The 26,358-nt window shown below is 48.7% G+C and overlaps 1 protein-coding gene and 2 long non-coding RNA genes across 30 annotated transcripts in view; 1 reads left to right on the plus strand and 2 right to left on the minus strand.

The window, feature by feature from the left end:
• LARGE1 (LARGE xylosyl- and glucuronyltransferase 1) overlaps positions 1-26,358 on the plus strand; it is a 634,395-nt gene that overhangs the window by 590,933 nt on the left and 17,104 nt on the right. For all 28 annotated transcript variants that reach the window (XM_015150011.3, XM_077948921.1, XM_077948914.1 and 25 more), the window contains 2 exon segments: positions 568-731; positions 12,512-12,790. In XM_015150011.3, coding sequence (XP_015005497.1) covers positions 568-731; positions 12,512-12,790 — 443 coding nt within the window.
• The window catches only part of LOC144331777 (uncharacterized), a 123,861-nt gene continuing 102,618 nt past the window's right edge, over positions 5,116-26,358 (minus strand). Inside the window, exon 2 of the long non-coding RNA XR_013399199.1 lies at positions 5,116-6,159. This is a non-coding gene — a long non-coding RNA (uncharacterized LOC144331777). The remainder of the gene's footprint in view (positions 6,160-26,358) is intronic.
• Positions 13,356-16,517, minus strand: LOC144331775 (uncharacterized). The gene is made up of 2 exons (XR_013399197.1): positions 16,234-16,517; positions 13,356-16,106 (listed from the first exon to the last, which is right to left on the minus strand). It is a non-coding gene; the product is annotated as an uncharacterized LOC144331775 (long non-coding RNA).

Genomic DNA, 26,358 nt, shown 5'->3' on the forward strand with positions numbered 1-26,358 from the left:
CTTAGCTAAGAGGGGATTCGTTTCTCAGGTGTTAATGGCATCCTCTTTTTTTTGTTTGCTTTTTGTTTTTGTTTGTGTTTGTTTTGAAACAGGGTTTTGCTCTGTAGCCTAGGCTGGAGTGCAGTGGTGCCGTCTCAGCTCACTACAGCCTCCATGTCCCAGGCTCAGTTGATTCTCCCACCTCAGCCTCCTGAGTAGCACTGCAGTCACACACCTCCATGCCCGGCTAATTTTTCTATTTTCAGTAGAGACGGGGTTTTGCTTTGTTGCCCAGGTTGGTCTCGAACTCTCAGGCTCAAGCGATCTGCTCGCCTCAGCCTCCCAATGTGCTGGCATTACAGGTGTGAGCCACCACACCCGGTCCCCAGGCATCTGATTTTTACCACCTTTTTGAAATTAGATTAAGTTGCACAGGGAAATAAAAGTGGTGATCCCTTCCATGTACCTCTGACCCATCAACGTCCTGATGGGTGATAAACGCCGGGGAGGGCAGGGCTCGAGGGGCAAGCTCATGGGCACCCTGGGACCTCTTCTTCACGTGCCCAAGCCCTCTCTCCTACTCTGCAGCTCCAGAAGCAGCTGTCTGAGCTGGACGAGGACGACCTGTGCTATGAGTTCCGGCGAGAGCGCTTCACTGTCCACCGTACCCACCTGTACTTCCTGCACTACGAGTACGAGCCTGCGGCAGACAGCACGGACGTCACCCTGGTCGCTCAGCTGTCCATGGACAGGTATGGCAGATGGCCTCACCCACCCCAGTCTCCTCACGGCAGCGCTTTGCATGGAGGATAGAGAATGGAGAGGGGTGTGCTCGCTTCCGCAGCACATATGCTAAAATTGGAGGATGGAGCAGGAAGAGATGGCGCATGGGCTTAGAATATTGAAGTCTGGGCCGGGTGCGGTGGCTCATGCCTGTAGTCCCAGCACTTTGAGAGGCCGAGGCAGGCGGATCACAAGGTCAGGAGTTTGAGACCAGCCTGGCCAACATGGTGAAACCCCGTCTCTACTAAAAATACAAAAATTAGCTGGGCATGGTGGTGTGCGCCTGTAATCCCAGCTACTGGGGAGGCTGAGGCAGGAGAATTGCTTGAGCCCAGGAGGCAGAGGTTGCAGTGAGCTGAGATCATGCCACTGCACTCCAGTGACAAAGCAAGACTCCGTCTCAAAAAAGTAAAAATAAAAAAAGAGTACTGATAAGGGTGAGCTGGGTCACATTCCCCCCCACCTCCCCAGCACTGAAAACCAAGGGTTCTTGTCTTACGGTTGTTGTCTGAGGATAGATGAAAGGATCGATTCTTAAGAAGTAGAGCCGTACTCGAATTACCTCAGGAAGAGGGGGAGTGGGGAGACTGGAGCCACAATTGCGACTGGAAAGCAACGCTGTTTCTTTTCCTTCTATGTGTATTGATGAAACAAACATCCGTCAAGCATTTCCAGGCAGTACTGACATGAGTTCCGCCCTGATGTAGCTTACAGGTCCATGCACTGCTTCTCAACCTTGTCCAGGGAGATTGAATCACCTCGGGAATTGTATAACATGTTCACGTCCAGGCTGCCTTGCAGAGCAGTAAAATAAGGACCTTTGTAGGACAGAGCCCTTGGCATTGTTTTGTTTTAAGCTTATAATGTGTAGCCAGGTCTGAGAAGATGGAGCTAGTCACATAAACAGCAATACGCAATTTTTAAAAATGACTGTAATTGCATACGTGCTTGGAAGGCACCGGGAGGATAATCCCAATGCCAGCTTGGAGACCTTCTTTAGGTCGTGTGGTCGGGAGAAGGCTCTCTGAGGAAGGCACATTTCTACAGAGACCTGGAGGACAAGAAAAGGAGTCAGGCATGCGAGTTATTGAGAGAAGAGTTTCCCAGGCAGATGAAATAACAAGTGCAAAGGGCCTGTAGTGGGAAAGATGCCTGCACGTTCAGAAACGTCACAGAAGACCAGAGTGGCCGCAGTATAACAGGGGCTTGGGGGGAAAGCAGCATGAGATAAGACTGTAGGAGGTTAGACACTCATGAGATATCCTAAGTGTGGTAGGGAGTTATTGAACAAATTTATGCAGTTACCTAATATAATTTATATATATATATATATATATATATATATATATATGTTTTTTTTTTTTTTTTGAGATGGAGTCTTGCTCTGTCACCCAGGCTAGAGTGCAGTGACACGATCTCAGCTCACTGCAACCTCCACCTCCCAGGTTCAAGTGATTCTCCTGCCTCAGCCTCCCCAGTAGCTGGAACTACAAGAATCCGCCACCACACCCAGCTGATTTTTTGTATTTTTAGTAGAGACAGGGTTTTACCATGTTGGCCTGGATGGTCTCGATCTCTGGACCTCGTGATCCTCCCACCTTGGCCTCCCAAAGTGCTGGGATTGCAGATGTGAGCCACCGCGCCCATCCTAATTTATATATTTTTAAAAACATCTCTGACTGCCAAGAAGTGAATGGATTTGAAGCCCCAAGGTCACTCAGCCAGGGCTACATGGCTTTTCTATACCTGGCCACTTCAGGTGCCCCTTCCCGCCTTGTCTGACTGGCTTCTGCTTCCCTTCACACATGGCCCACAGTGGCTGCCCTTGCCCCAACTCCCTCTTGTGTCATCCCCGCTCAGCTCCTACAATTAGGAAGGAAGTTTGATTCCTCATTCTGTCTTTTGAGCCACCTCAGAGATGCCTATCCAGCCTATGGGTGAGATTCCATGGGATTGTTCTAAGGATTAAATGAGCTAATGCCTGTACAGTGCCAAGAACAGTGCCTGGGACATAATAAGTGTTCCATAAATGCCAGGTGTTATTAGTCATGAATGACTGAAGAATAAACAGATGAAAGAACAAATACCTGGACGCAAAAACGTTTTCGTAAAGGCACCTGAGAGCTCCAGGACGTGAGAGGAACCTTGCGCTGGAGGCAACGTGGGATGATTCATATTGAAGGTGGCTCAGGGAAGTGGATTCCTTGCTCTGTGAGTCCCGCCACGTGCAAGCGAATGACCACATGCATAATTCAATGGCTTCAGGGGCTGGCAGTCTCCTGGGGATTCACAAGCTCCAAAAGAACTTGGAGAAAGGCCACGGGGACTCCTGTGCACAGAGAACTTGCAGATCCTAGCAGGTAACAGGTAAGGACAGCATGGGACAAAAGAGCAAGGGACAGGCCCGGAGGCTCTAGTACCAGCTCTATGCTTGACCTGCTGTGAGGGCCCTAGCGAGGCCTGTCCCTTCTTGTGGCCACAGTTTTCTCATCTCCACATCCACGTGATCACTCAGCAAATACGGCTCACTATTCTGCACCAGGCACTTAAGGGGAGAGGAATATGTGTTAAAAGACTTATCCCTGTCTTTAAGGAGTATGCAGCCTATTGGGGGCTCAGGCAACCCATTGGTTTTCTCTTGTTAGGTGACAACGTACCACACAATGAGCAGCTTAAAAAGTACACCTTTGTTACCTTGTGGCCGCTCTGGGTCAGGAATCTGGAAGATGCTAGCAGGGCCCTATGCCCAGGGTCTCAGGACTGAAATCTCAAGGGATTATCCAGGGCTGGGATATCATCTGGGGATTGGCATCCACATCCACGCTCATTTGGGTTGCAGCAGAATTCAGTTCCAGGATGGAGGTCCCGTTTCCTTGCTGGCTGTTGATGGGTGTCCCCCTCAGCTCCTCGAAGCCACTCTCAGTTCGTAGCCATGCAGCCCCATCCCTGCAGGGCAGCCCACTTCTTCAAGGCCAGCAGGAGAATCTGTCTCTGGCCCGCGACACCGGAGTCTTCTATAACATCACGTGATCACAATGTGATATTCACAAGCCCTGCCCACACCCGAGAGGGCGATTACACAGGGCATGTCCACCAGCAGGGTGGGAATCTGGGGGGCCCTCATAGAACTCTGCCTGCCACTGACAGGTAAACAGGTCTACAGTAGAATGTTGAGTTCTGAGTGGCGTGCAGGAGGTGCACCAATGCAATGAGATCCCACAGAGGTGGAAAAAGGAAAAGGCAGGGAATGTGTCCAAGGGGAGGTGGCACCTGAATTGAGTGGGAGGCTGGGTAAACTGAGAGTAGAAGGCACAGAAGGAGAGAAGGAAGGCTCCCCAAGGTAGTGCGTGCAGCATGTTCACGGGACAGAGAGGAAGTCAGGCCCAGTGGGGAACACAATAGTGAAGTGTGAAGTGTGGTTAGGGCTTAGGGTGTAGGAGGAAGAAAGAGATCAAATACACATGGCCAGGTAGGCAGGGCTGGATCACAGAGGGCCTCAGGGAAACCAGGGGAGGTGGCCAGCCCTTCTGGCTCAAATCTGGCATCCTGTGTGGGGCTCCATAGGGACACCCAACTAGTGTCCCAGAGTCACCCCTAAAATTCTCAAGTCCCTTTGGCTTCTCACCCAGATTTCAGTTTGGACGCCCAGGCTCCCCACCACTAAGCAGCCACATCAGGAAATCACCTCACCACAGAAGTCCCTCTTTTCACATGTGTGTTTCCTTCTCCTCCATGGCATTTATAGTAAAAAAAAAAAAATCTAATACTCCACATCAGTGCTGAATGATGGTCTGGATTGGTCTCTTTTGACTGCACCTGGCCCCTCCCGTGAGCTACCTGAAACTCAGGTACTATAATCTATGCAAATGAGAGGGTTTCACTTAAAGCCAGGTGCCCATCTCTCCAACCATCGCTGGCTCTCTGTGGCATTCAGGCCTCCTGATAATGCATTCAGATTATCAGCAAAATATTCTGAGTCAAGATTAGTGGCCAGTGGCTACCAAAGAAATCTGATATACTTTCTAATCAAAGTAAAGAGTAGCGTAACAGTGAAGGACACCTGGTCCCTGGAGTCAGGCACTGTGGGTTGTTTGTTGCCCTGTCACTTTGTTTTTGGACAAGTCACTTAACTTTTTGTTTTTGTTTTTTTTGTTGTTGTTGTTAGACAGTCTTGCTGTGTCGCCAGGCCAGAGTGCAGTGATGCAATCTCTCAGCTCACTGCAACCTCCGCCTTCTGTGTTCAAGCGATCCTCCTGCCTCAGCCTCCCAATAGCTGGGACTATAGGTGCACGCCACCACGCCCAGCTAACTTTGGATTTTTAGTAGAGACGTGGTTTCGCCACCTTGACCAGCATGGCCTCAATCTCTTGACTTCGTGATCTTCCCGCCTCGGCCTCCCAAAGTGCATCACTTAACTTCTTTAAGCCTCAGTGTCTTCAACTGTATTCTGAAAGTGATAATTATATCATTATCCTCATTATCCCTAAGGTGGTTGTAAAGATCAAATGAGAGAAGGCATGCCCAGTGCTTAGTCCTGACATACATTCAGAGGCTCCCTAAATGATACCAGTATGTTGACCAGAATCGGAAGGACAGAGAGCCCCAGGTTCAAATCCCACCAACTCATTCAATCCTCAGCTGGTGTTCTGGGCAAGTCACTTAACATCATTGGTTTTCTGTTTCCTCCTATAAAAGAGGGTTAAAATTACTTGCCTCATAGGGTCCTGGTTAGGAGTAAATAAGAGATCCTCTATAAAAGCCCTGAGCACGTATTTGACATCCAGTAAATACTGGCTAGATCTGAACATTCTTACGAAGGCATGTGCACATGATAGTTGTTTAGGACAGGTAAAGTGATGTAGTAGAAAAGAAAAAAAAAGCAAGACTTGGATTCAAACTACACTTGTGCCACTTCCTAGCTGTGTTAAGTTTGAACAACTTACTTAGCCTTTTTGAGCCTCACTTGACTCATCTATGAGATGGTGATAATGTTGCTAAATTCACTGATTCTTGTCTGGGTTCTACAAAATAAGATGTAAAGTGCTTAGTAAGTAGTTGATGTGAACAAATATTAATTTATCTTTTCTTAATGTTTCTCACCTCTCTGCTGGCTATAGAATTTGCTATCTGGAATTTGCAAACAAGTAGAACAAACATGTTTCTAGTTATTAACAGCTCAAACCCATCCTTGTGTATACACTTGTTAGCAAGAAGAGAATACAGGCAAAACCGAGTCCCTCCTTCTGTTGCCAGTGGGATTCATCCTTCTGGTCTGGACTGCAGACACAATCCATTTAAAAGAAAGTCTGTGGTCGGGCGCGGTGGCTCACACCTGTAATCCCAGCACTTTGGGAGGCCGAGGCAGGCAGATCACGAGGTCAGGAGATGGAGACCATCCTGGCTAACACAGTGAAACCCCATCTCTACTAAAAATAATACAAAAAAATAGCCAGGCATAGTGTCAGGCGCCCGTAGTCCCAGCTACTCGGGAGGCTGAGGCAGGAGAATGGCATGAACCCAGGAGGCGGAGCTTGCAGTGAGCCGAGATCCTGCCACTGCACTCCAGCCTGGGCGACAGAGCGAGACTCCGTCTCGAAAAAAAAAAAAAAGAAGTCTGGGCCCCACTCACGTCTGCAGCAAGCACCGACCATAGCGGTCTTCCCTTCAAAGCCTGGACAGCCCAAGTGTAGCAGACACACGATACCCACTCCTGTACTGTGACATGTATCGCCATCAGGACAATATCTCAAGAGAACCCAAGGGATTCCAAGCCCTAATGAGAGGTGCTTAGCGGGCCGCAATTAAAAATGATAAAGTGGCACTGCAGGCTGATGAAGAATGGTAGAAATTCCCGCAGCCACTTCCACTCTGTCAACACATCCGATTACAATGCAGCACGCTGACTGGTGCCTGTTGGATTGATTTTTAATTTAAGAACCGTTTCAGATGTGTTTGTAAACCTTCGAGTCAGAAGTAGGCCCTACGTGAATGCCACAACGAATTAGGAGAGCTGGCCTTCGCGCTCCCATGCCCAGCTCCCTCTGGAATTCCGTTCAGAAAGAGTGAACGTTGCAACCGTGGCCGTGAAGCCGGGAGATCTGCTTATCCTTCAGCAGCTCAGCACCCTTCCCTCCCGTCCCAGCGGAAGACACCAGTGGCGAAGGGACGGAGGGAGCTGATCACGAGGGGGTCACCTGTCTTCTGACACCTGTCCAGGGAGAGCCTGGTTCTTTAGTGTGTCTTCGACAAAGATGTTAAGTGTTGACTACAGTTGCGGGGCCTCATGGGAATGACGGGGCACTTCTCTGCTCTCTGTTAGTAAAGGAGAGAGAATTCGCTGGGCTCACAGGGCCCCACTCTTTAGAACAGTGTTGCTTCAAGCCTGCTCCTGGGACCAGCAACACAGCATTGCACAGGAGCTTGTCAGAGATACAGATTCTCAGGCCCCACCTCAGACCTCCTGAACCAGAATCTCTTGGGTGGGGCCTGGAAATGGGGGTTTTAATAAGCCCCCCAGGTGATCTTAAACAAGCTTACATTTGAAAGCACTGACGTTCTAGAGAGTGAAAGGTAATTTTTTCTCCGTGTAACAGGCAGAGTGATATTTTAAAAATGTAAATCGGGTCACGTCATTGAAACCCTCAGATGACTTCTTGTTACACATGGAAAGGTGTCCCACCTGCCTGCTGTAGTCTTCAAGGCCCATCCAGCCTGGCATCTGTACAACCCCTGATGCCTTCATCTCACCTCTGCCCCTCACTGTCCTGTGCTGCACCCACACTGGTCCCGTCTCTTCCAGCTTGAACATGCTGAGCCCATTGTTACCCCAAGGGCCATCCCCTCTTCTTGGAAAGCTTTCCCCCCAGACTTTTCACAATGCCAGATCCTTCTCATTATCTGCTGTAACAAAATGCCATAAATTATTTGGTGTATAAACACTGGAAATGTATTTATCACAGTGCTGGAGGCTGGAAGTCTAAGATCAAGGCTTTGGTCGATTTGGTGTCTGGTGAGGATGCACTTCCTGGTTCACAGAGAGTCCCTCATCACTGTGTCCTCACGTGGTGGAAGGAGCCAGCTAGCTCCCTGGGCCTCTTGAAAGGGCATGAAGGCTGGGTGCGGTGGCTCATGCCTGTAATCCCATCACTTTGGGAGGCCAAGGCAGGCAGATCACCTGAGGTCAGGAGTTCGAGACCAGCCTGACCAACACGGCGAAATCCCGTCTCTACTAAAAATATAAAAATTAGCCAGGCATGGTGGCGCACACCTGTAATCCCAGCTACTCGGGAGGCTGAGACAGAAAAATCACTTGAACCTGGGAGGTGGAGGTTGCAGTCAGCCAAAATCGCAATACTGCACCCCATCCTGGGCAACAGAGTGAGACTCAGTCTCAAAAAACAAAAGTCGGGGGGGCACGAATCTCATTCAAGAGAGTTCCACCCTCATGACCTAATCACCCCGCTATTCAAACCTCTGGTTTGTTGATTGTCTTTTTTCCCCACTAGAATAAAAGCTCCTGAAATGCAGGTGCCTAGGCCCGTTGTCTGTATCGTATACCTGATGCATTGGAAATAACAAATTTGTATTAGGTGAAGACATGTTTCAGAGGCAGAAATAGAACCTAAGGAGGAAATAACAGCTATCGTATATGGAGTACCTGCTGTATATCTAGCTTTGCACCAGACACTTTGTACCATTATCTCATTTAATCCTCAAATCCAACTAGATGTTACTGCTTCACAAACTGCCCTGAGTCTTAGCAGCTTAGTACAAGAACTGGAGTGAGCTTGTGATTCTTTGATTGGCAGTGTGGGCTAGACTCTGCTGGGCTCATTCGTGTGTCTGCCGTAAACTAGGTAGCTTTTTGGGGGGTCGTCTGGCTATCAGCAGAGACCAGGGTTACACCAGGGCAAGGTGGTGTAGGGCTAGTTCACGTGGCAGCAGGCACAAGCCCTTTATCTCATCTCTGCTCATGTCGTGCTTGCTAACAGCCCATGGACCAAAGCAAGTCATGTGGCCAGAATTCACGTGGGAGATTATTTCCAGAGGGTATGGACAGAGGGAGAGGGATGATTTATAGCTATTTTGTAATCTTCCAAAGGCATTATTATCCCCAAAATACATATGTGGAAATTGAAGCCCAAAGAACTGTCACTTGCTCAGGAATACTGACACAGCTCAGAGGACAACTCCAGGTCTGTCTGACCCCAAAACCTACAGCTGCACGCTGTGTGATATGCTGCGCAGCCTGCCTCACGGGCCGTGCACCGGATTAGAATGGTCTGCCCTGGTGGGCGTGAGTTCCCTATCCCAGCAGACACTGAGTGGTCACGGCCTGGGCTGCTTGGTCCTGGCGATGCTCTAGAATTCCTTCCAGCCCTGGTCTTCTGGGTTTCTGACCCGGCCATCTCCCTACCTGCTCCTTTATGACTACAGAGACTGTGTGAGGCTTCCAGCCTTAGTGGGACTCTATGGAGTAGCCCCCGCCTGTTTCTAGATCTGCCAGACATTTCTGAGCCTTTGCCCGCCCCTCCCTAGGTGAAGCAGTGGTGGTCTCCATGGGGAGGTGGGAACCAGCATGGGACAGAGACAGGCCTTCTGGGTTTAGGGTCAGCTGTTCCATGGACTCATCCAGCAAAAGAAAGTCTGGCCACAGAGCTTGGCATCAGCAAGAACTGCACTGGGACAACCCTTAGGGAACAGACGAGGGGAGAGAACCTGGGAGGTGGAGGTTGCAGTGAGCCAAGATCGCAGCACTGTACGCCAGCCTGGGCAACAGAGTGAGACTCAGTCTCAAAAAAAAAAAAAAAAGGAAAAGAAAAGGGGTATGAACCTCACTCATGAGAGCTCCACCTTCATAACCTAATCACCTCCCTAATCAAACCACTGGTTTGTTGATTTGTCTTTTTTCCCCACTAGAATAAAAGCTCCTGAAATGCAGGTGCCTAGGTACCTTGTCTGTGTCGTATATCTGATGCATTGGAAATAACAAATTTGTATTAGGTGAAGACGTGTTTGAGATGCAGAAATAGAACCTAAGAAGAGAGCCGAGGGGACTGTGAAACTTTGAGACAGATACCAAGAGGGACTGAGGAGGGGAAGGAGTAGGGAGGCACTGACACCGGGAGAAGAACATGCTCTTACTTGGGGAAACAGGCAATGAAGCAAAGGTATTTGGGAACTTTGTTCTCAGCCTAACTCCAATCCGTATTAAATAATGACTTGGATCCGGGCTTTGGGGTTAGGTAGACCCCAATGTGAATCTAGGTCCTTCACTTTGTGACTGGGTGACTTGAAAGAAGTTATTTCATCCCCTTAAGCTTCCTTGCCTGTAAGATGGTGATAAGAATCTCAATGTTATAGTTACTATGAGGATTAAATGTGATAGCCACAGTGTGGCAAAGACATGGCAAACAGCAGGTAAAGGGAGAGATGACTGAGATCATGATCACACCTTAAATATTACCATCATTATAGAAAGCTCGGTTTGTCACGGTTGTTCAGGTCCTGGCAGGAAGGTTGGTTCTAAGGGACTAAAGATTGGAGAGATTGGGGCTGGGGGACATAGAAACAGCAGTGCGTTGTGTCACCATTCTGTCTCACTTGTGGAGGTTCCACAGGACAACATCCAGCTGCGTTATCTCTAAAGCTCGACTTATTTTTCACGTGCACAGCACCTTTCTTCTGAGAACCTTGAGTATTTTTTCTCTTTTTTTTTTTTTTTTTTTTTTGAGACAGTCTCACTCTGGAGTGCAATGGTGCAATCTCAGCTCACTGAAACCTCCGCCCCCCCGGGTTCAAGCGATTCTCCTGCCTCAGCCTCCCAAGTAGCTGGGACTACAGGTGTGCGCTACCACGCCTGGCTAACATTTTTGTATTTTTAGTAGAGATGGAGTTTCACCATGTCGGTCAGGCTGGTCTTGAATTCCTGACCTCAAACAATCCGCCCGCCTTGGCCTCCAAAAGTGCTGGGATTATAGGCGTGAGCCACCACGCCTGGCCTCTGTGTTCTTACTCTAAACTCTTGACTGAGCTTAGGAGAGGGACTGTGGCAGGTCACGGGGCAGGGGAGGGGTTCCTTTCTTGGAAAACTGAGACACAGAGGCAAAAACCAAGCTAGTGGGAGAATCCCAAGAGGTGATCCTCTCTTCATGCCCAGCCAAACCTCCCTCCTCCCACCCACTTCCTTCAGCAGGTCTCATGTCTACATGCTGGAAATTATTCTTGCCTTTTGCTCTCCAGTTCTCAGAGGATTTGTACAAATGGCCTCTCGTGAAGCGCAGAGTCCCCCACATTTGCAGAAGGTGAAACAGGTGCAGGAGGCATAATTCAAAATTGCAGATCCTCAGAGCCCAGGAGAGGGCAGGCCCCCGCAGCAGAAGCCTGGCACAAAGTTCAGTGCCATTAGGCGTCATGGAGAATGCGGTGCCTTTGTAAGAAATGGCTCTGGTCAATTTGGTTAGCAAGCATTATAATGGATGAGAAATGGAGAGCATTTTGCACTGGTGAATATCTTAACCCTCCCGATTGAACGAGAAAGCTAATCTAGGCAGTGCCAATTCACAGAATTACTGAGAGAAAACTCTGGAAGTCATCAAAAAGGCCATTGAAAAAAGATAGGTGTGCCCATTTCCTTTTGTTTAGAAGCATAGAAATGCATGCAGTCGATTTCCTGGTAATGGTCCGAATAAAGTGGGCATTCTGACCAGGAGACTGCTGATTATGTACCTCTTGCTGGGTAAGGAAAAACAATTCAGGTAGGCTTTTGCTGTTGCTTAGCCATAGATTTTATGTACCAGACACTTCTAACGCCTTTGAAAGAAAATATCTTTATAGATTTATCTTCAAACATTTTTGCAGAACCCTCTCTGTTGCAAACCACCCCCCGCCCTTTTTTTTTTGTATTTTTTTTTCACTGGGCTCTGTTTTTCCCCCTCTCCCTGGCTCAGCATCTCTGAGGTAGCCTTGCAAAGTTGACTGGCACCCTGGGGTGGTAAGGGCTCTGAAGACAGTGATGACGGCATCACCCCAGGTAGACTTTTGTTTTCAACATTCACATGTTTTTCTATTCCCTTTTTTAGTGTTATGTTTTTCTCACTGACTCCAGGGTCCCATCAGGGCACCTGTCTCCATATGTCTAGCCTCTCAGTGCAAGAGGCAGAGCCGACTGAACCTATGGCACCTCCATTCCTCCATCAGGAAAATGGGGAGAATGACAGCTAGTGCTGGGGTTGTTGAGAGAATTCTGGGAAGCTCCTGGCACATCGCAGCACGTCTTCTATTATAGTTGTTGTTGCTCTTGCGTTTACTGTTTATTTTACCATTCCTGTAACTTAGTGGCCTCTTAGTTTGTCTAAGCCCTCTCTGGCTGGTCACTGTCTTAGGAGATCAGCAGAGCTGTTTTACACGTTTTCAGAGAGACAAGTGTAGGACTTTGCGGATGGAAGGGGGTCTTCAGATCATTTAATATACTCACCACCCGGCTTTGAAATGAGGAGTCCGAGGCTTATAGTGGGATACGACTTGATATCACATGTTCAGTTGGAAGCAGGGAAGGACGAGAACCAGCAAGGTAAGTGTGTTGATGCCTGTTTTATAGGTAAAGGAACTGAATGAGTCACATTGAAAGCAGGGATTTGATCCACAGCTGGTTGATCCAGCATCACTGGAGGCAGAGCCCCACGACAGGCCGGGCGGATGATGCATGGATGGCCCAGGTCCTGCGGCTCACCTTCCCTGTCTCTTCCAGGCTCCAGATGCTGGAGGCCATCTGCAAGCACTGGGAGGGGCCCATCAGCCTGGCCCTCTACCTGTCAGACGCCGAGGCCCAGCAGTTCCTCCGCTACGCTCAGGGCTCCGAGGTGCTTATGAGCCGCCACAACGTGGGCTACCACATCGTGTACAAGGAGGGCCAGTTCTACCCTGTGAACCTGCTGCGCAACGTGGCCATGAAGCACATCAGCACTCCCTACATGTTCCTGTCTGACATTGACTTCCTGCCCATGTATGGGCTCTATGAGTACCTCAGGTAAGGACCTGCAGGGGCCTGGCCATCGGGCCAGAAGGCACATAGGGCCATGCAGTGCGAGGACCAGAAGGCCCTTAGGGTCATCATCTAGTCCAACAGCTTTCTTTTCCAGATGGGGCAGCAGAGACCCAGAAAGCAGAGGGGAACTGCCCACAGCCACCCAGCAATAGAGTTCTCAGTGAACAGATTGCAACCTGAGTTTGCAGAAGGAAATGCTGATGGCAGAGCTTGGTCCAGGGAACATCTCTTTTTGTCTGCCAGTCTGTTGCTTTTTCTGTAGCATCTATGAAAACATACCCTCCTCAGGCGGGCGCGATGGCTCACGCCTGTAATCCCAGCACTTTGGGAGGCTGAGGCAGGTGGATCACAAGGTCAGGAGTTCAAGACCATCCTGGCCAACATGGCGAAACCCCCTCTCTTCTAAAAATACCAAAAAAATTAGCTGAGCGTGGTGGCACGAGCCTGTAATCCCAGCTACTTGGGAAGCTGAGGTAGGAGAATCACTTGAACCAGGGAGTCGGAGGTTGCAGTGAGCCGAGATCGCTCCACTGCACTCCAGCCTGGCGACAGAGCAAGACTCCGTCTCAAATAATAATCATAATAATAAAGAAAACATACCCTCCTTCTTCCGGTTTTAGACCAGACAACCTTCATGTAACCCAAGAAAGATTATTGCCCAGCCTTTTAAACAAATCTAAGTGATGATGATGCCTAGTGCTTACGGAAGTGTTTGCTGCGTGCCAGGCACTGTTCTGAGTGCTTCACAGATAGGATCTCATTTCCTCCCCCAGAGCCCCTGCCATGGGTGGTAATATGACCTTCCTTTTCTAAACGGGGAACTGTGGGACCGAGACCAGGAGCCGCTGACCCAGGGTTACTCATCTAGTAAAGAGATGCTGGGGTCAAAACAGCCAGTCTGACGGCAGAGCCAAGTACGTAAGGACCATCACGACTGCTTCTGTGAATCTGCAGTGTCCCTTTCCAGCTCCCCCGACCTCGTGGGACAGGGTGTCAGCAGCTGGAGAAAGCACTCGGCTAATGGAAGGCTTAGATGGATGGCTGTGTGAAGAGTGCGTTTATTGTAGAAGAGTACACAATTACGACTGATAGGAACCTTGGAAGTCACGTGGCCCAAAGGTCCCATTTCACATGAGAAAACTAAAGTTACACGGGATCATGGTCCAATGACATTAAAAAAAAAAATCCTTTATTTACTGCCATTGGTCAGCATGAATGAGGCCTATACTGAGTGAGTGCCTGCCTAGATCCAGGTACCATGAGAGGTGATTTGCATATATCATCCCATTGGTTCTACACATCGAGCCCCAGAGGCAGGTATAGCTACCTGCATTCTACAGGGAGGAAGAGTGGGGCTCAGAGAAGCAAAATAACAGTTCAAGTCCAGAGAGCTTACGCCAGGGTGTGAACCAGCATCTGCAGCCCCAGGTCTGCCGGTCACGCTGCTGCACATTGTTGGCCTGCGCTGGGGTTTCTATTTGTCCCAAACCAGACGGGGTCTGATTTCTTTCTCTCTTGTTCTCTTGCTCTCCCTCCCTCCCTCTGACTCTGCCTCTCTGTCTCTTAGTATCTTTCTCTTACTGCCTCTGTCTCTTTCTCTCTTAAAAGAGCTTCTAGGAGTCTTTAAACCTTCTGTAGAGAAGCCAAAGCATCGGTTTAGTCTGCGTACCCTCCGTGCCCTGCGCTCTCTGGAGCAAAGTTAGGCAGCCTGTGCTCTGTCTCCGGCTTCTGAGTCCGTGTCCTTCCAGGGACATCTTCGGGTTTCCTAGTGTCAATCCCTCCCCCAGGGCGGGAGGAGTCCCTACCAGACTCTGTTAAAAACAGTAACGTGAGCTACCCCTAGGCAGCATGACCCTGAGTCAGGGATGGAAGGTGCTGTGGTACCCAGCACCATAAGCCTTAACCCTTGAACCGCCAGGCTGCAGAAAGGGCGCTCTCCCTCCAGCCCCAGCACCTGTGCCAGTGCCTGCTGGATCTTGGAATCCAGTGTGTGGAGCCAGGGTGCCCCCATGTGGCCAGATGGGGCTCGCAGCCTCTGATCCCTGCAGATTCTGAAACTTGGGCAGCTTGCGGGATGACAGGCTCCCAAGGGAACAGATAGATGATGGGAGTGAGTGCCACCCTAGACCAAGAAAAGAGGCTTCAGGATTGGACCCCTGCCCACCCTCCACCCCTCTGGGACTCTTCCTTCACTCCAACCAATTGAAAGTGAGCTGGCCCCATATGAGTCTGTGGTCTCTATTCTCCCTGTGCAAGGACTGTTGAATTATTTGACCTCGTGGGCATCATGTTTTAAAAAACAATACGTATGAACAGGCTGGGTTTTTTTTTTCTTTTTCTTTCTATGTTTTTATTAATTAAAGACATTGTTCACTGCTAATGCAAGCCCTACTTGATGTGAGGTAGCTCGTGTGCCCTTCTACTTAGCATTTGCTTAATGCAGAGTCACTTGAGGTGGTAGTTGGCCTTAGCCACCTTGTCACAAGAAGGTATGTGGTTCCCCTCAGGGGTTTTGAAATATTGCAAATTGGTTTTAAAACTTTATTACCTTCTTCCCAGACTTTTCCCAAGAATGCCGAGTACAATTCAATAGAGAGACCGGAGCCGTGGTCTCAAGGAGCCAGTCATCTCTCCACACAATTGTATAATTATTGCTTTAGGGAGGCAGGGAAGGTTACTGGGTATTCATATTTTTCAAGAGGAGTTGGGAATCTGGATTTTCATATAAAATGTTTTCTTTAATGTTGGCAGCTAATTTTCAAAAATTGTTTTTGGATGATGATTTGGAGCAAAAAATTGTTTCCAATGCTGTTGAGGCCGACCAAATGTGTCTTCAGGCTGCCTTGACCCCTCACAACCCCACCCCAAATGACCAGAGTGTAACCTCTGACATGACCTAGACAATTCCGAGGCCACCAGAGTATTTATAAGAATCAATAAGGAATGTGATTCTCTTCGAAGCCCCAAATAAGCAGGCACTGTTCTTTTCATATGAAGTAATCACATCAACTTACCCTTGGTTTCAGGGACATTTTTTCAGGTGAGTAGACAGATTCGTTTCTGATCCAGACGTTACCAGTAGATGCCCCTTGTACACACCATAGCTTCACTGGTGTGAGCTGAGGTTAAGGGTGCTGTTTGCTGTGGCAGCTGAGGACTCCAACGAAGCCCCCAGACCCTTCTAGAAACTGACTTCCTCAGCACTGATCTCCCACAGAATGCTCTACCCAAGCTCTGTCAAGATGTTAATATTGGCCAGGTGCAGTGGCTGACACCTGTAACCCAGCATTTTAGGAGGCTGAGGCGGGAGGATCGCTTGAGCCCAGGAATTTGAGACCAGCCTGAGCAATATAGTGAGACCCCATATCTATGAAAAATTTTAAAAATTGGCAGGGCACCGTGACTCAGACCTGTAATCCCAGCACTTTGGGAGGCTGAGGCAGGTGGATCACGAGGTCAGAAGATCGAGACCATCCTGGTCAACATGGTGAAACCCCGTCTCTACTAAAATACCAAAAATTAGCCAGGCATGGTGGTACACACCTGTATTCCCAGCTACTCAGGAGGCTGAGGCAGGGGAATCGCTTGAACCCAGAAGGTGAAGGTTGCAGTGAGCCGAGATCACACCACTGCACTCCAGCCTGGCAACAGAGTGAGACTCCATCTCAAAAAATAAAATAAAATAATTGCCAAGCATTGTGGAGCACGCCTGTGGTTTCAGCTAGTCGGGAGGTTGAGACAGGAGGATCGCCTGAGCCCAGGCAATGGAAGATAGAATGAGCCATGATTGTGCCACTGCACTCCATCCTGAACAGCAGGGCAACACCCTATCTCAAAAAAATACATTTTTAATTATGAAAAATGATGACCGTTACAAGTTATTGAACCCTTACCATGCACCAGAAACCCTGCTAGCTGCACTCTGTCATTACCTCTGTTCTTCACATTGCTCTTTAAGGTAACCACCATTACGGGTGACCAAACTGAGGCCCCAGAGAGGTTAAATGTTAGCATTAGAGGAGGAAGAAAGCAGCTTTCCTCCATGCCAGCCTGCTCACTCTGTTGAAGGGGCCAGGTTACTCCCAAACCTCCAGGGTACCAGAGCAGGCTGACCGGCAGCCCTCAGCTTGTACCCCCAAACACTTATTTATATCACCCTTTTTGGGGTTCTACTTGGTTACCAAAAAAAGTTCAGCATCTTAGCTCTTTGAGCAGTTGCTTAGCAACAAGCTAATAGTACAGCCATAACAAACAGATCAATCGGAAAATAATGGAATCAGCTGTATGCATGGACAACAGCTGCAGAGTTTCACTAAAATCTCCTTCCAGCCCCGTCACCTACTTTTTCTAAAGAATGAGCTCCTGGATGTCCAGCTTTCACTCTTGATCTCAGAAATGTCAGGTGAAAGTCAGCGGGGCATGACACAAGTTGCGCAGGCTTGCCTTTGAAGCCAGGTTCCACAACAGTAATCAAGTGTGTGACTTGGGGCTGCTTGCTTCATCTCCCCATTCTTTCACTTCCTCAATTAACATAGGAGCTAATCATAGCCTCCTGTGGGGTTATGGTGGGTGCCCAGCAGGAGTTCATTTTCTGCCCCTTGGCCTATTCAGTATTGGGCTTCTGATTGGACCTCTGTGCTAGGCCCCTGCTCCAACCCAACCCCTGCCATTGCAAACTCTGCCACCTCCTGTGCAGCCTGGGTAGCTTCATGTGACCATCTACGTTTTTTCTCTTTCTGAAAATGAGAAACTATATATTGATACTCATTCTTTCAAAAACTATGTAGTGAGTATCTACTATGTGCCAGGCAGTATACTGCATTGTAGGTGACGTTGCTGTCCCTGGGGGTCATTCAGACCTGCATTTCAGTGCAGAGGACTCTCCCTCCCCTTTCCCTTCCCTCTTTCCCCTCCCCTCCACACCTTTCCTTCCCTTCCTTTCTTTCTCTCTCTCTCTCTCTCTTTCTTTCCCTTTCTCTCTTTTCTCATTTTCTCTTTTTTTTTTTGTTTTTTTTTTTTTTTGAGACGGAATCTCGCTCTGTCGCCCAGGCTGGAGTGCAGTGGCCGGATCTCAGCTCACTGCAAGCTCCGCCTCCCGGTTTCACGCCATTCTCCTGCCTCAGCCTCCCGAGTAGCTGGGACTACAGGCGCCCGCCACCGCGCCGGCTAATTTTGTGTATTTTTTAGTAGAGACGGGGTTTCACCGTGTTAGCCAGGATGGTCTCGATCTCCTGACCTCGTGATCCGCCCGTCTCGGCCTCCCAAAGTGCTGGCATTACAGGCTTGAGCCACCGCGCCCGGCTCTTTTCTCATTTTCTCTCTTTTCTTCCTTTCTTTCCATGCTTCTTCTTCTTCTTCTTCTTCTTCTTCTTCTTCTTCTTCTTCTTCTCTCTCTCTCTCTCTCTCTCTCTCTGTTGCTCAGGCTGGAGTGTAATGGTGCAATCATGGCTCACTGCAGCCTCAACCTCCCCCGGCTCCAGTGATTCTCCCACTTTAGTCTCCCCAGTAGCTGGGATTATAGCCATGCGCCATCACTCCCGGCCAATTTTTTTTTTTTTTTAACCATTTGTAGAGACAGAGTTTCGCTGTGTTACCCAGGCTGGTCTTGAACTCCTGGGCTCAAGTGATCCGCCCTCCCAGGCCTCCCAAAGTTCTGGGATTACAGGCACGAGCCACTGCTTCCGGCCTCTCTCTCTCTCTTTCCTTTTCTCTTTCTTTCCATCTTTCCTTTTTCCTTTCCTTTCCTTCTCTACTTCTTTTTAGACACAGGGTCTTCCTCTGTCACCCAGGCTGGAGTGCAGTGGTGCAATCATAGCTTACTGCAGCCTCAAACTCCTGGGCTCAAGCAATCTTCCTGCCTCAGCCTCCCAAGTAGCTGGGACTACAGGTGTATACCACCATGCTCAGCTAATTTTTAAATTTCCTTTTAGAAAAATAAACATAACCCAGACCATATTGTCCAGGCTAGTCTCAAACTCCTGGGCTCAAGCAATCCTCCTGCCTCAGCCTCCCACAGCCCTGGGATTACAGGCGTGAACCACCATGACTGACTGATGCTGAGTACTCTTTATTTAGAATGTATTTAACGTTGGGAAATGCACTTAACCTCTCTAACTTGCTTTATCTGTGAAATGGGAATCATACTGCTTTTTCCTCTTCCCCAGTTCTTAAGGAACTGAGAAGATTAGAGCTAATAGTATTTGGAAAGCACCCAGGAATGTCCGAAACATTCTTTGTTCCATGTGTCTGCGTGACCAGGCACTGTTTCAGGTGCTGGGGCTAGAACAGTAAACAGGGAAGACTAAGTTCTGGCCCTCAGAGGTTTGCACCCTGGTGGTCATTGCAACTGTATGTGCCATTGCTAGCATTGGCATCCACACAGATACAAGGCTGAGAGATACAGGAGCTTAAACTAACAAGCGAATGACCCGACGTGGGTGCACACTGAAGGTCTCTAAATGAGGGGAGAGAAGGGCCTGAGACATCGTGGCATTTCCAAGACCTGGACAGCTTCACTCTGCTGAGACTTTCCACATTCATGAGACTGGCACAGGTTTCCGACCCCTTTCACTGACCCTGCAGAATCCTCATCTTTTTTTTTTTTGAGATGAAGTCTCGCCCTTGTCCCCAGGCTGGAGTGCAATGGCACGATCTCGGTCACTGCAACCTCTGCCTCCCAGGTTCAAGAGATTCTCCTGCCTCAGCCTCCTGAGTAGCTGGGATTACAGGCACCTGCCACCACGCCCGGCTAATTTTTGTATTCTTAGTAGAGACGGGGTTTCACCGTGTTGGCCAGGCTGGTCTCCAACTCCTGACCTCAGGTGATCCGCCCGCCTTGGCCTCCCAAAGTGCTGGGATTACAGGCGTGAGGAATCCTCATCTTTAATCCATGCCCAAAATGTAAAGTATCTCTACTGTCCTCACTGCCTTTGCCTTCTTGGGGACAAACCCTTCTTTTTTTTTTTTTTTTTTTTTTTTGAGACAGAGTTTTATGCCGCCTAGGCTGGAGTGCAATAGCGTGATCTTGGCTCACTGCAATCTCCGCCCCCCGGTTTCAAGCAGTTGTCCTGCCTCAGCCTCCCAAGTAGCTGGGATTACAGGCACATGCCACCACACTTGGCTAATTTTTTTGTATTTTTTATTAGAGATGGGGTTTTGCCATGTTGGCCAGGCTGGTCTCGAACTCCTGACCTCAAGTGATCCGCCCACCTCTGCCTCTCAAAGTACTGGAATTACAGGCGTGAGCCACTGCACCCGGCACCCTTCTGGAGGACAGATGTGCCACACTGGGTAGAGACTATATTCTGACACTGTGTAGGAATGCCAGCTTTCTGTTTGATTCTTTTCTGCCCAGCTTGACATCTAACCACCTACCCCCTTACATTTTCCCTGGCACATCATGGCTGTTCTATAAATACTTGTTGAATGAGTGCAGACATGTGAACAAAGCCAGGTAGGGGTGGGACCAGGCGAAGCTGACTGGCTGCCTGCCCGGAGACATTACCAGGTGACATTTCCTTGGGCTCATTCGTTATTTTAACTCTGCTGTATCTATAACATTTAACATTTATTGAGCACTTACTATGCGCCAAGCACTGTTACGAGCCCTTTCACCTGTGTTTTACCATTAAAGTTCACCGCAATTCATCTTACAAATGAGGATGTTCAGGCTAAGTAACATGCCCATGGGCACAGCAGTACTAAAAGGATAAGTGGTGGGCTGGGCACACTCCCAGCACTTAGGGAGGCCAAGGTGGGCAGATCACCTGAGGTCGGGAGTTCAAGACCAGCCTGACCAACATGGAGAAACCCCGTCTCAACTAAAAACACAAAAATTAGCTGTACATGGTGGCGCATGCTTGTAATCCCAGCTACTCAGGAGGCTGAGGCGGGAAAATTGCTTGAACCCGGGAGGTAGAGATTGCGGTGAGCCGAGATTGCGCCATTGTACTCCAGCCTGGACAACAAGAGAGAAACTCCATCTCAAAAAAAAAAAAGGAAAAAGAAAAAGGATAACTGGCTCATCTTAGGCTTATCCATAGGTGTTCTATGCTTAGCCTGTTTATTGATCCAGTTGCCCGATAGGCCCATCTTCTCTTCATCATCATGGCCACGACCGTCATCGTGGCTTGCATTTGCCAAGCGTATCCTATCCACTAGGGAACTGTTTTAATCTTTGCACCAGATAATCCATGTAGTTCTTAAAAGTCACACAGCACAGGAACTAATACAGTCCGCAGTTCACAGAGGAGAAAACTGTGGCACAAAGATGGAATGTGTTCAAGAGTATGAGCTGGTGAGTGTCCACGAAGGTGGTCTCTGAATCCGGGCAGTGTGCCGCACAGCTGCCCTCCTTAGTGCCAGGCCTCCGTGATCCCCAGCCAGGGTTTAACTCTATGCCAGCACATAGCAAGTGTTCTACAGTGTTTAGCTGTTATTAGTAACAGTAAACATCAGGACAGTGGGGTAATTAGAGAGGAATGTTGAGCGTTACCTGAGATGATGAAGACAGAGTCTCTAGCCCAGAGCCTTGCACATGGTCAAGTGCTCAGTAAACTGTGGCAATTGTTATTACTGGTTATTTGTAAAATTTGCCCCAAAAGCTTCTTAGCTTCTCTTCCTCACCTGCCCCTCTCTGACTGACAGGTTCTCCCTCTGGAAATCTTAACGCCATCCATTAAGGAGCCACCAGATCTTGCTCATGCCTGGGAGCCCTTCTGGCTCTCAGAGGCCATGCCCATGTGTGACCTCGTGTATTACGTGTATATTCTACAGTGGCACTCTGTGGGCCGCCCTGTCTCCCTTGTTTGCAAGTCCTTGCTGTTGTCGCCACATAGTTCCTGGAAGCCAGTCTGCCAAGAACTCATTTCCTAGACAACTGGCGTAGAATCGAGCAAACCCTGCTCGCTGGCTTGTATGTTTAGGGATGAGACAAGAGGAGGACGGGCTGTGCTGAGGTCTGCCTCCAGAGTGAGCAGCACAGATGGCTCCTTGCTTCCTCTCTGCGCACGGGTTGTCACCCTGAGGTAGGCTGCTCAATCCTCCGGTGTCATTCACATGATTTCCCATTGCACTGGTCAAAAGCAGCGCTTATGTCTAGCACTATGATGTCAGTTTAAATGGCTGTGAGGGACAGCTGGAGACAAGAGGGCTTCTCGTAGTCTCCCAAAGTCACATGAGCACCCACACGCACGTGTGCCCTTCTTTGCCTCTCACTGGTTGATCACACCTGTGGCTGCACTGGCCCTGCTGCTCCTCACCGCACATCACGAGCTCACTGGTTCATGCGCACATACCTTGCCAGGAATAAGCTGAAATAAGAAAATGATGGTGCATCTCAGACCCGGGCCTCTGCTTTGTCTTTAACCGCCACTGGCTGATCCACTTCTTACGAGCATCCATCAGAATATGAGTGCATGACCATCTGTAAAGGACCAAATAAGGAAAAAACACTGTTTATAAGTGCCTTCTCTCGTGGCAGGTGCTGTGCTAGGCCCTGGGCAAATGTTGTCTTTTTTATGACAACCTAGTCAAGGATAAGTGCTTTTATTCCCATTATACAAGTGATATTAAAACACAGAAGGTAAGTTTGCCCAAAGGTTGTAGGTATTTAAATGGCAGAGCTATCATGTCAACTCAGGTCTTTGTGACTTCCAAAGAGCCCTCTTCACAGTCCCATCCTCTCTACCGCATTAGGACAATTACAAATAGATTCCTCCATTCCCTATACACTTACTGAGCGCCTACTGTTTGCCTGGCACTGTGTAGCACCTGGAAACGTAACCATGAACAGAGGCTCACCCCAGACCTCAAGCCCGGCAGGGCTAATAGGTGCATGCGCAGGCAGCCACCACCAATGAGCGAAACAGCCTAGGATGAACTAGTCCCAAAGAAGATGCAGACCCAACGTGAAGGGGAGCATGAAGGGAGACACATCAAGGCCCACGGAGGTGGGGAAGGGAGGTGCGAGGAGGCTGGTTTTTCTAATTGCCTATGCACCAAGCCTTAGGAGAAATCAATGCTGTTCTGGGATTTCTGAAACAGATGCACGCTCCAGCACAGGTTTCTTTACCTCCTCCCATCCCCTTTTAATATAACTTTCATAGGAGTCCCTGAGAACTTGTATGAGAACCACATGGATTTCTTATGACTCAGGTTTCATTAAACAGTGGGCTCTCTGACATTTGATGCTGCAGAACAGGGCTGTGGAAACCCAGGGCTCTGAGAGCTGACAAGTGTGGCTCTTTCCTGGCATTCTGACAGCAGCCCCAGTGCCTTCAGCTCTGCGATTCCCGATAGTTTGTCACTTGTCAGCATTGGCCTCCGCCATTTATTGCAACACCACAAAGAAGTCAGCGTGGGCACTGCTGTTACAGGCATGGAAACTTGCACAGCAGACATGGGGAATTCCCCAACCCCTGCCCAAGGAGTAGGGGCCACAAGAGGTCCCAAATGGTTACCAGCATCCAGTGGGCTGAACGGCAGTTACCCTGGTGAGAACAAGAGAGAGTAGAAAGATGCCTTCAGAATTATGGGATGGGCTTCTTGAGATAAGGCTAGTAGGAGTGGTCATTAGTGCCAAATGCAGAGATAATTCAAACAAGGTGAGAATGAACAAATCTATTAGACTTGACAGTGAGGGGACATTGCTGACCTTGGCCAGATCATAGAGTCAAAGACAGATTATAGTAGTTTGAGAAACTCATGGGTGGTAATGAAAGGAAATAGCCAGTGTAGGAGGCTCAGTCAGCCAGTGACATGTAGGATCAGTACACATGTTCCTAATCTCATAATACTCTTTGTTTTCTGACCTCTGCCACAGTTTACTTCTTCAAGGTGGAATCTGCCATGTGGATGAGATTGCATTTAAGGAACATAGGTACACACATTGTAGCCTCCTGCCTGCTCCCTTTTTTCCATTCCCAACCACTCTCCCACCACTGCCTAGACCCATGAACTCAAAGAAATTCATTGTTCCAGTTGCAGGGTTGGGAAGACAGACACGATCCCCACATTAACACACTTGGCCCCAATATATCTTTATTGGTTATTGATCTTTCCTGCTTAATTTTAAGCTGGTGCAGACTTGACTAACATCATTATATGATGACGACGATAACTACTAGCTGTGTGGTAGTTACTTGTTAACCTTTCAGAACTTTAATATCTTTATCATTAAACTGAAAACACGAGTACGTAAGTCATAGGTTGCACTGATTAAGAGAAGTAATGCATATAAAGCACTTAGCATGGGGCTTGATACCCAATGCATGTAAGCATTTATTATCATTTATCAGCCACCTACAATAGACCAGGCAGGTGCTAAGAAATTCAGTTTCTCCAATCCTATATGCTTCCTCGTTATCAGAGCTTTGCAAATAACCTGGAACACCCTTTCCTGACTGGCTAACTCCTGCTTCTTGATTGGAGCACATCTCAGTGATGAGAAGTCTTCCATCACTCTGCACCCAGAGAGGACTATGCTTCTGTCTTCCTCCCTCCCTACACTGCGAGCTATGCACGGACAAAGGTTATATCTGTTCATTTAGCTCTGTACCCAGCGTCTAGGTCTTGGCTTCATTAATATTCATTAATTGATGAATATATTATCTTCGTTCTCTTAATCACCAAGTCCATAAAGCATTTATTATTATCAAGATAAGGAAACAAAAGCCCGGGGTGTGAAGACAATGGCCCACGATTGCACAGTTAGTCAAGTGGTGGAATTAAGATGGAATCTATATCATCTGATTAAAAAGATCATGCTCTTTTTTCTCACTGTTCAGCCTCCCTTCAAACTGGCATGCCATGAGAGATACCCAGCCCTCAAGTGAGTGGAAGATAATTTCAGTTGGCTCCTCTTGAAATATCAGACTCTGTGGCTCCAATCCCATATGTCAGGCACACAGCTGGAATTGAGGAGCAGCTGGGCGTGGGCTCTCCTGTTTATCCCATCCCCTGCTCTCTCCCCTCCCTTTTGTCTCCTCCACGCCGAAGCCTGGCATCCACTGCCATTGAGCACCCTGCTCTATCCCCAGCAGCCCACACCATTATCCACATCACTGGCCTGGCCCTGCAGCGCCTTGAGTTTGCCCCCCTAACCCCCCGGTTTAGAAAGACACAAACAGGAGATAATTCTAGAATCCTTTGTCCCTGCTTAAACTTGACTGTGCTCTCTCATTTTCTTAACCTCAGTGATGGATTATTTTTCTAATTTTGTTTTCTTGAAGATGACATCAAACTGGGTTTGTAGTATGTCCAATTTGTTTTGTGGTGCTGTAACAGAATACTGGAGACTGGGTAATTTTTAAAGAATAGAAATGTATTCCCCACAGTTCTGGAGGCTGGGAAGTCTGAGAACAAACTTGGTGACAGAATCGTCATCTGGGAGGGCTGCTCTCTGCTGTCAAGATGGTTCTTTGTGAGTTTTGTTTGCTTCTTTGTGTTTGTTTTTGTTTTGAGACAGAGTCTCACTCTGTCACCCAGACTGGAGTGCAGTGGCACGATCTCGGCTCATTGCAACCTCCACCTCCCTGGTTCAAGCGATTCTCCTGCCTCAGCCTCCTGCGTAGCTGGGATTATAGGTGTGCGCCACCATGCCTGGCTAATTTTTTGTGTTTTTAATAGAGACAGGGTTTCACCATGTTGGCCAAGCTGGTGTCGATTTCCTGACCTCAGGTTATCCACTCACCTTGGCCTCCCAAAGTGCTGGAATTATAGGCGTGAGTCACTACACCCGGCCCCAAGATAGTTCTTTGAACACTGCATCCTGCAGGGAAACCCATCCAGCTAATACTCTGCCCTTCTATCCGTGCTGTTTCTTTGGTTTATGCAGAACCCGGGCAAGCTACCATCTGCACCCATCCCTACCCCTTCAGTTGGCATAGGAGGCCTCACTGCTCACTCACATCCCCTCCCCTGCTTGCCAGTTTTGCCTGATTGGAGCAAAAGAGGATATGAACTATTCTTATACGTGAGTGAGCTGAGAGGAGGGGCTTGGGGAAGAAAGATACACGGAAGAGGAAGCTGGGGGGCTTTGGAAGATAACCTTTCTCAAATCCAGTTTCCCCACTGGTTAGCGCTCTCAGGCTGGAAGAGGTGAATTTACTGTGTGAGCAACACCTGAATTGTTTTTGACACAGAGAGGGTCTCAGAGGACTGGCTAGAGACTGAGATCTCATCAGCTCTGTTTCTGTAGATGAGCAAGCAGAAGGCTGTAAGTAGTATGTCGACTTTTCTGAATCCTCCTTCACTCTCGCCCATTCTCTTGCCTTGGATGCACCTGTCGGCTCAGCTGTGAAAGGGGAAGGGGACTTGTTTGTTAATGAGTTAATTCTAAGTCGGCCACTGCTTTGGGCTCTAGAGCCCTGAGAGATGAGAGATAAGCCTTTATTGTCTCCATTTACACATGGGGAACCTGTGGTTGGGAGGGGTTGCCGAATGTGCCCAAGTCAGGAGAGAGAGAGGAGCAATCAGGTTTGGAAGCTGCTGCTGTCTGGCCCCAAGTCACTTACGTTCACAGGGCTTCCCGTTTTATCAGCAAGGTTCGG

The sequence above is a fragment of the Macaca mulatta genome, chromosome 10, assembly GCF_049350105.2.
Source record: "Macaca mulatta isolate MMU2019108-1 chromosome 10, T2T-MMU8v2.0, whole genome shotgun sequence".
Lineage (NCBI taxonomy): Eukaryota > Metazoa > Chordata > Mammalia > Primates > Cercopithecidae > Macaca > Macaca mulatta.